General features: G+C 41.6%; 1 protein-coding gene across 1 annotated transcript in view; it reads right to left on the bottom strand.

The window, feature by feature from the left end:
* Positions 1–486: 486 nt before the first annotated feature.
* LOC114663242 (uncharacterized) overlaps positions 487–8,038 on the bottom strand; it is a 42,299-nt gene continuing 34,747 nt past the window's right edge. The window contains exon 2 of the mRNA XM_051934461.1: positions 487–2,290. Within this exon, the coding sequence (XP_051790421.1) occupies positions 1,423–2,290 (868 nt within the window). The 3' untranslated portion in view covers positions 487–1,422. The remainder of the gene's footprint in view (positions 2,291–8,038) is intronic.

Below are 8,038 nucleotides of genomic sequence, written 5' to 3'. Positions count from 1 at the left end.
TGTGTTAGGATATAGCGGTTTGGAAAATGACTGACTGACTAATTCCCTGAAGTAACACTCCCTCATCCAAGATAAAAGAGGCCACTCAACCTCATCCAGGAAAGTTGGAGAACAAAGTAAGTAAGTAAGGAAAAGATGAAAAAAATAACACAAATAATTTTAAACGTTTTCACAATAAGGAATTACAGTGGACCCTTGACTTACGAACTCAATTCATTCGCGTGGGCTGGTTGTAACTCAAGTTGGTTGTAAGTCAAGACTATTTTTCCCATAAGAAATAATGGAAATACCCATAATGCATTCTGAACCTCCCACTGCAACACTTAATTAGCCTTTTCATAATAAAAAAAGGGGTGTATAATGTGCATAATTTACCAAAACACCAATCATTTTTCTAATGTACTAACCAAAAAGTTATAAAAAGTGCCGAGCCTACCAGAAACAACAATTTTGTACTGTACTCACCATTTAATTTGACATCTTTGGGCTGCAGGAAGGGAGGAGGAGGAGAATGAAACGGAAGGTGGTTATTGTTTTGAAGGAACCTCCTTATACAAATCTTTTCTTTGTAAAATTGTTGAGATGCTGGATTTCGACATGCTGTACATATTAGCGAGATCGGTCACACGAACTCCACTCTCATATTTCCGCACAATTTCCTTCTTCGTTTCGATTGTGATCGCTTTCTTTACCTTTGTTACCTTCTCTTCCTTCCTTAGCAATTATGCGTCTTGCTTGCCATGGTCTTAGTGAATTATATATATATATATAGATAAATCACTGCACTGACCGAAATTACGTCCACAAACACATGTATCTGGGCTCCGACTGACGCTTACGAACGCTCTCGGCTGTTTGTTTACAATTGGACAATCGGATACACGTGACCGCATTCGGGTCGTAACGCAAGATGTTAGTCGTAAATCAAAACAAAAATTTTGGTCGTAAATCAAGTTGTTCGCATGTCAGGCCAGTCGTATATCAAGGGTTAATAACTACCCACAGTACCAGTAATAAAATAATTAAAAGTATTTGCTCCTTTTCTCGGTATGAACATCTCTTAACCGGCACTCTTGACCACGTTTCCATAAAGCATCCTTCTCAGACTGTGTCGTTATTTTTGAGGCACCTTTCTCACCTCTTGTCTGGTTTTATATTTGTCATCATTGAAGGCAACTGTCTCCGAGTGCCTAATATGCCTTCTCACACTCGCACTTCCTCTTTAGTCGCATCGCTGAAGCCAAACTGACCAATCAGATTGCTCAGATGGATTGGACACACAGACCTTAGTGCTATTATGTAGTAGATAGAAGCTTCACTGTAACAGAAACAAGAGCAATGTGAAAACACGTGAGAGACAATGTTTATTGTTTATTGTGCAGCATTTCATTTCAGCTGGGACTCGACTTTTTCTTTTGCTAATTAGAGGGCAGAATCCAAGGTCTGTGATGTGACTTTTGTCGAAGGCAATGGTGGCCTCTCAGGTGCATGCTGGGTACTCTCAGACTCCTTTACCTGCTGGACTAAGTTGTCACGAAGATCCTTATAAGAATCGAGCTCAACCCTCAGCTCTTTCACTTTATCTCGGACATTCTGCACAATGTCGGTTTTATCGTTGGTGTACATGGAGCACATCCCAGACACAGTTCTGACAACTTTGTCTGACACGTTTGTGCCCGTTTTGTTTTTCTTTCCCTTCTCTTTAGTGAGTTTAAAATCCCCTTTAATGCACTTTTTGGCAGTTTTCACAAGAGTCGGACTTCTCAGAGCCTTAATGGCGTAGTGCTTGGCTATTTGCTTGTGCTTCTCGGTGTCGACTACTGCTGTTAGGTCTGACTGGATGTGTTCTTTCTCTTCAGACGTTTCCATGAGTTGTGTATTCTTCATTTTTTCGAAAGCTGCTCGAATCCCACTAATCTCTTGCTCATATTTCAATAATATTTCTTTCACTTTCTTCTCTCCCAAAGCCTGAAAGGTGGTCTCTGAGACAGGGCCACTAAGTTTAACAGCGATGTCCATCACCGTCCCAGTTTTGCAGAGTACTGAACAGGCACCGCCTGTGGCAGCAGCCATGGCTGACCCACCCATTGTAAGAACTCGTTTTAAGCAAGTGCTAGATTTTTCAGCAACTCTAACAATTGTGCTGCTTTTGTCATCAAGCAGCATATCATCTGCTATCTTTTCTAAGTCTCGGAGGTAGGAGCGCAGTTTTCTCTCTTGAGCACGGAATAACTTGATAAAGATGTCAGCAGCCTCTTGGGACTCCAGAGTATTGTGACCATCATGTTGGCTGTGAAGAGAAAGGAGAAAATAATTTAAAAACAATGGCTCATCCAATCAAAGTATATGATACAATAATAGGTGACACAGTCAGAATCTTTATATATATATATATATGTAACTTTCTTAAATAAAGACAATCTGGAGAGCACACAAAGTATTGGGGAATAGCCCCGTATAATGTCCATTGGACGTTTGAAATAAACAGAAAAAATTTGATAAAATTCAGAAACATTTCACAATTTATAACTAATAAAGTCGGGTTTATATAGACAAGCTGGAGAGATGGACTGACATGGCGAAAAATGACAGTGCAGAGGGAGTGGAAGCAATATCATTGAGGGGTGGAGAATGAAGATGGGTTCTGGGAGATGATAGTGATGTCATCAAGGGAACCTGGAAATGACGATGTTGAAGGAATTCTGGGATGCCTGGTGGCCATTTTGGAAGACCGGAAGAAGAGAGAGGAGTTAGTGCTCATTATCAACCCCTTGTCTCGAGGAGTTCCACTCACCTTAGGTCTTGTTGGCTCTCTCCTAAGTGCGCATGTGTGACAGAATATATTGTGGGATATGGCCGGCCGTTCATCCCAGCCAATACCCCCACGCCTCCATATGGAGCCCTCCCGGCAACATGGAGGTGCCCTGAATTCCAGCAGGGCATCCTTTTCCTTCACAGCCCTGCTGGATACCATGGAGGCTGCCAGAGGATGCTGCAGGGAAGCATAGGGATTTTTATTTGCACTACAACCCGGAAGTACGTCATTTCTTCTGTCCCTGTGACTAGGACATACTAGAAAGGAGTTTTCACCTGACCCGGAAGTGTTAAGAATCACATGGACTGAGGGATCAGAAACACTTCCGGGTCAAGCACTTTAAAAGGACTATGGGAAAACCCAGCAGATCGAGCTGAGTTGGGAGGAAGGGTGACTGAGCTGCTGGGATGTGTGGAGGATTATTGAATTGTGATTGATTATTGATTTATTATTGAGTATTGTGGAGTGGGGGTACTTTGTGCACATTTATTAGTAAAATAAATTGATATTGGACTTTTATCTGGTGTCTGACGTATATTTCAGGGTTAGAGAGAGCGATAGCGCCCCCTGTCTGTCACAATTTGTATATACTAAAGGGCTTTTCCCCTGTTCACTTCGCTCGCCCACCCTCTCTCCCTCTCTCACACCCCCGGGCTACTTTGCGTCTCTTCCTCTCGCGTTGTGAAGTGGGGGCTGAACGCACGCTAAGGAGATGTGGACGGATCAGCTGCTACCTTGCTCCTCTGAGTTGCAAGAAGTATATATATATATGAGGTGTGACAATTTAATTCCCGGAATGCACCTTTAAAAAATATACATGTGGAACTGTACACTAGTGGCTACTGTCGCCTTCAAAGAGTAATCTCCTTGTGCTTCTATACACTGACTTAAACGGTGTTCCCATTTCTGGAAGCAGGCCTGGAGTTCATTTTCCGGAACATTATTGAGCAGCTGTCTGACTTTCTGTTGGGTATCATTTATATTAGAAAATCTTTGTCCTTTCAGCACAGCTTTTAATTTTGGAAATAGCCAGTGAGGTGAATAGGCAGGATGATCTAATTGGGTAATCGATTTTTTGGCCAGAAAGTCTCTCAAAGTTAACGCAGTGAGAGTTGGCGCATTGTCATGATGAATGATCCACTTGTCAGGCCACAATTCGGGTCTTTTTCTTCGAACAGAATCTCGTAATCTCATCAGTACCTCTAAATAGCATTGTTGGTTGATTGTTTGTCCCTTTTCAATAAATTCTTGGTGGACTATTCCCTTGTGATAGAAGAAACACACCAGCATGGTCTTAAACTTTCAGCGTGACATGCGTGCTTTTTTAGGGCGCGGTGAACCCGGAGATTTCCATTGCATGCTCCGTCACATCTTCACGCTCATCTTTGAACTTCTTATGCCACTCAGACACACTCGAGTTTTTCATAGCATCTTCACCATATGCCACTTGCAACAGTTGTAACGTTTTAGTAGCGCATTTGCCTATTTTCACAAAAAATGTAATATTAATGCATTGCTCTAAATTTCGATCACCCATTTTTACGCCAAAATGTACATGCAGATATCTATTACCTTCCCAATAGCTACAGTAACTGACAACTGGCTCTATCAGCTTGCAATTTACTCACATGTTAGTTCAAACACGAATACGATACAATTATGTCATGGGTGACACTACGCCGCCATTCCGGGAATTAAATTGTCACACCTTGTATATCTCTATATATATAAAATCCAAAGTCTGTGTGTCTGTGTGTCTGTCTGCTTTTCATGAGAGAACTACTTAATGGATTTAGATCGGGTTTTTTTTTATAATTTGCTTGAACATTCCGGTTGATTTTTCAACCTCTCTCATCACACTAAGTGTCGTAGTTCGCTTGCGGTACCGATTTATTTGCGTAAATCCGTGAAACACGCAGCGGGCCGAGGGGAGAGGGGTGGGGCCCTCCTCACTCATGCGCCAGCCTCGGGGCGTTCCTTACCTCCGTTTAGCTAGCAAATGAGAGAACTACTTAACGGAATTAGTTAGGATTTTTTTTTTCTATACTTTGCTTGAACATTCCAGTTGATTTTGCACTAAGAATCATAGTTCGTTTGCAGGAGTGATATACTTGTGCGAATCCGAGACATGGGCTGTGAGTCAAGGGAAGGGGGAAGCGTGATGTCAGGAGTAGGGACCCGGGCAAGGCCCTCCTCACTGTCTTACCACTACACAGGCAGAGCCGAGGGGGATGGCTAATATACAGTACATATATATATATATATATATATATATATATATATATATATATATATATATATATTCATTGCATTTGTAGTCTGAGTCCCGACTTGATTGTATGGGTGGCTACCTATCAGGTAACGCATGTGGTTGGTCTGTATATTGGTACAAGAAATATGTCATAATGGGCACTTCTACCTCAATCTTGGGCCCTGGGTTCAGAACTCACAACTCATAACTCTTGGCGTGAAGTTTACATATTCTCCCAGTCTACAATTTTCTTCCAAAACTACTCCAGTTTTCTACCACATCCCAAAGTTCTGATATTTTTGACTTTAACTGATATTTTGAACTGATTTGCTCATTTTTAACAATTGAATTTAAACTGGGAAAAAGGGAGACATGGGATCAATCAAAGAAACTTTATTTTATATAATACATTGCATCATCACAAAAAGAACTTGGAGGCTAAGAGTCTTTTTGAGGGTTATTGAGGGTTTTGATAATTTGAAGTCAATGCCCATGTCTGTGTTTTGTAATACACGCCATTGGCCACTAGAGGGCCACCTTGTATGCTGAGATGTCGAACTGGAGGCCTTGCCTGTTGAAAGTATTTCTGTTTTAACTGTTTAGTATGTTCCCAGTCAAAGATAGCATAGATAAGAATCGTTTAAATTGTGTGAGACAGCTTTGAAATGCAGCCAGTGCTGATGAGTCTGAGATGTGAATAATAGGAGCTCTAATTTTAGACATAAGGTATAAAAAAAGTACGTATGAGAGGTTAGAGAAACTAGGCAACAATAGGAATACAACAGCACGACACCTTTGATTTTTTATGCACACTTTGTGATTTATTCCATTAACAATATGTTTTGCATATATCAAATAAAATTTACTTCAAAATAAAATTTCAAATTAGTTATGATGTAGAGATACAGGCAAAATGGCATAGTCATTCACCTTCAAAAGATCTAAGCTTAGAAGTCATTGTGCAATGGTTGCCATTTTATACGGTGTTGTTTGAAAACATGTAATAAAAGAACTAGTATCTGCTAATCTGTGTCTCCTGCCACTTTGCAGAGATCTGTTTTCACTTTGAAATTAAAGAGTCCCTTTCTATTGATCCAAAGCCCCAACTAAATCCCACAATCTCCTGGATCATGGACTAGCTGACCAACAGACAGCAGATTGTGAGGCTGAGGGACTGTTTGTCAGAAATGGTGATATGTCACAGTGGAACACCTCAGGGAACTGTCCTGTCTCCTTTCCTGTTCACCTTCTACACAACAGACTTCCAGCACAATACCAGTGCTTGCCATCTACAGAAACTTTCAGATGACTTTCCCATCATAGGCTACATTAATAATGGAGGCGAGTTGGAGTACAGCAAGGTTGTGTAGGAATTTGTCTTGTGGTGCAGGGACAACAACCTGCAATTCAACATCAGCAAGAGAAAGGAGCTGGTGGTGGATTTCTGGTGTGACAAGAAGCCTCTGAAATCAGTCACCATTCATGGGGAGGACGTGGAAGTGGTGCAGAGCTACAAGTACCTGGGGGTCCACATAAACAACAAACTGGACTGGTCTGACAATACAGAAGGGTCGGAGCAGAATGTGCTTCCTAAGGAGACTTGTGATGTGTGCAGCAAGCTGCGGGAAATTTTCTACCAGGCCATAGCAGCCACTATGGTGTTCTATGCTGCCGTCTCCTGGGGAGGCAACCTGAGCTCAAAAGAAATGCAATGCCTGAACAAACTTCTCAGGGAAGTCTGCTAACCCTGGACCCACCGGAAGGTGTTGTGGATGGTGGCAGAATTGGATGCCATCATTAGAAATCCCATTACATGGCTGTGCTCGGGTCTGAATTTGGGATCCTGAGGTGGTTGGTCATGTGATGGGTGTGGCAACGTGCTGTATCAGTGCATGCACCCAATCTCCTCCTCAATTATCCATCCATTGCAGAAATGCAATGCCTGAACAAACTTCTCAGGGAAGTCTGCTAACCCTGGACCCACTGGAAGGTGTTGTGGATGGTGGCAGAATTGGATGCCATCATTAGAAATCCCATTACATGGCTGTGCTCGGGTCTGAATTTGGGATCCTGAGGTGGTTGGTCATGTGATGGGTGTGGCAACGTGCTGTATCAGTGCATGCACCCAATCTCCTCCTCAATTATCCATCCAGGAGATGTTCTCTTGGAACAATTTCAGCCACAAGCTCATTCCACTACGGTGGGCTAAGAATCGCCTCATGGGTTCTTTTCTGCCCACTGCTCTCAGGCAATTCAGTGCTTCCACCTGATGTACTTGTTAACTTTACTTTTATTTATTTAATTATTTATTTTCAATTGATTTATTGGCTGTATTATCTCTCCTGTGAGTCTATATCCTTGTTTTTTATGTTTCATTTTTTATTAGACCCCTTATAACTTTGCAAGATGCTGAAAAATTAGTTCACACTTTTGTTTTTAGTCGATCAGATTACTGTAATGCACTCCTCTCAGGACTACCCAAAAAAGACATCAATCAGCTGCAACGAGTGCAGAATGCAGCTGCCAGAATCTTAGCTAGGAAAAGAAAATCCAAGCGCAGCACACTAGTCTTAGCGTCATTACACTGGTTATCCGTACCATTTAGAACTGACTTTAAAACACTGCTTATGATTTACAAAGCCTTAAATAATCTGCTCCATCATTTATCTCTGAATGCCTCTCACCTTACACTCCAAATAGTAACCTTAGATCTTCAAATGAGGGTCTGCTTAGAATTCCAAGAGCTAAACTTAAAAGAAGTGGTGAGGCGGCCTTCTGCTGTTATGCACCTAAAATCTGAAATAGCTGACCGATAGAAATTTGCCAGGCTAATATGGTGGAGCACTTTAAAAAGCTGCTAAAAACTCCATTATTTTAATCTGGCTTTCTCATAGCTACATTTTAGTGTAACCCTGATATTCTGTACATACATTGAATTATCATTTTTTATCATGGTCCCACAGTCTGTACTA

This window comes from Erpetoichthys calabaricus, chromosome 12 (genome assembly GCF_900747795.2).
Source record: "Erpetoichthys calabaricus chromosome 12, fErpCal1.3, whole genome shotgun sequence".
NCBI lineage: Eukaryota > Metazoa > Chordata > Cladistia > Polypteriformes > Polypteridae > Erpetoichthys > Erpetoichthys calabaricus.
Note: the sequence above shows the minus strand (reverse complement) of the source record. Positions and strands in the feature narration are given on the sequence as shown.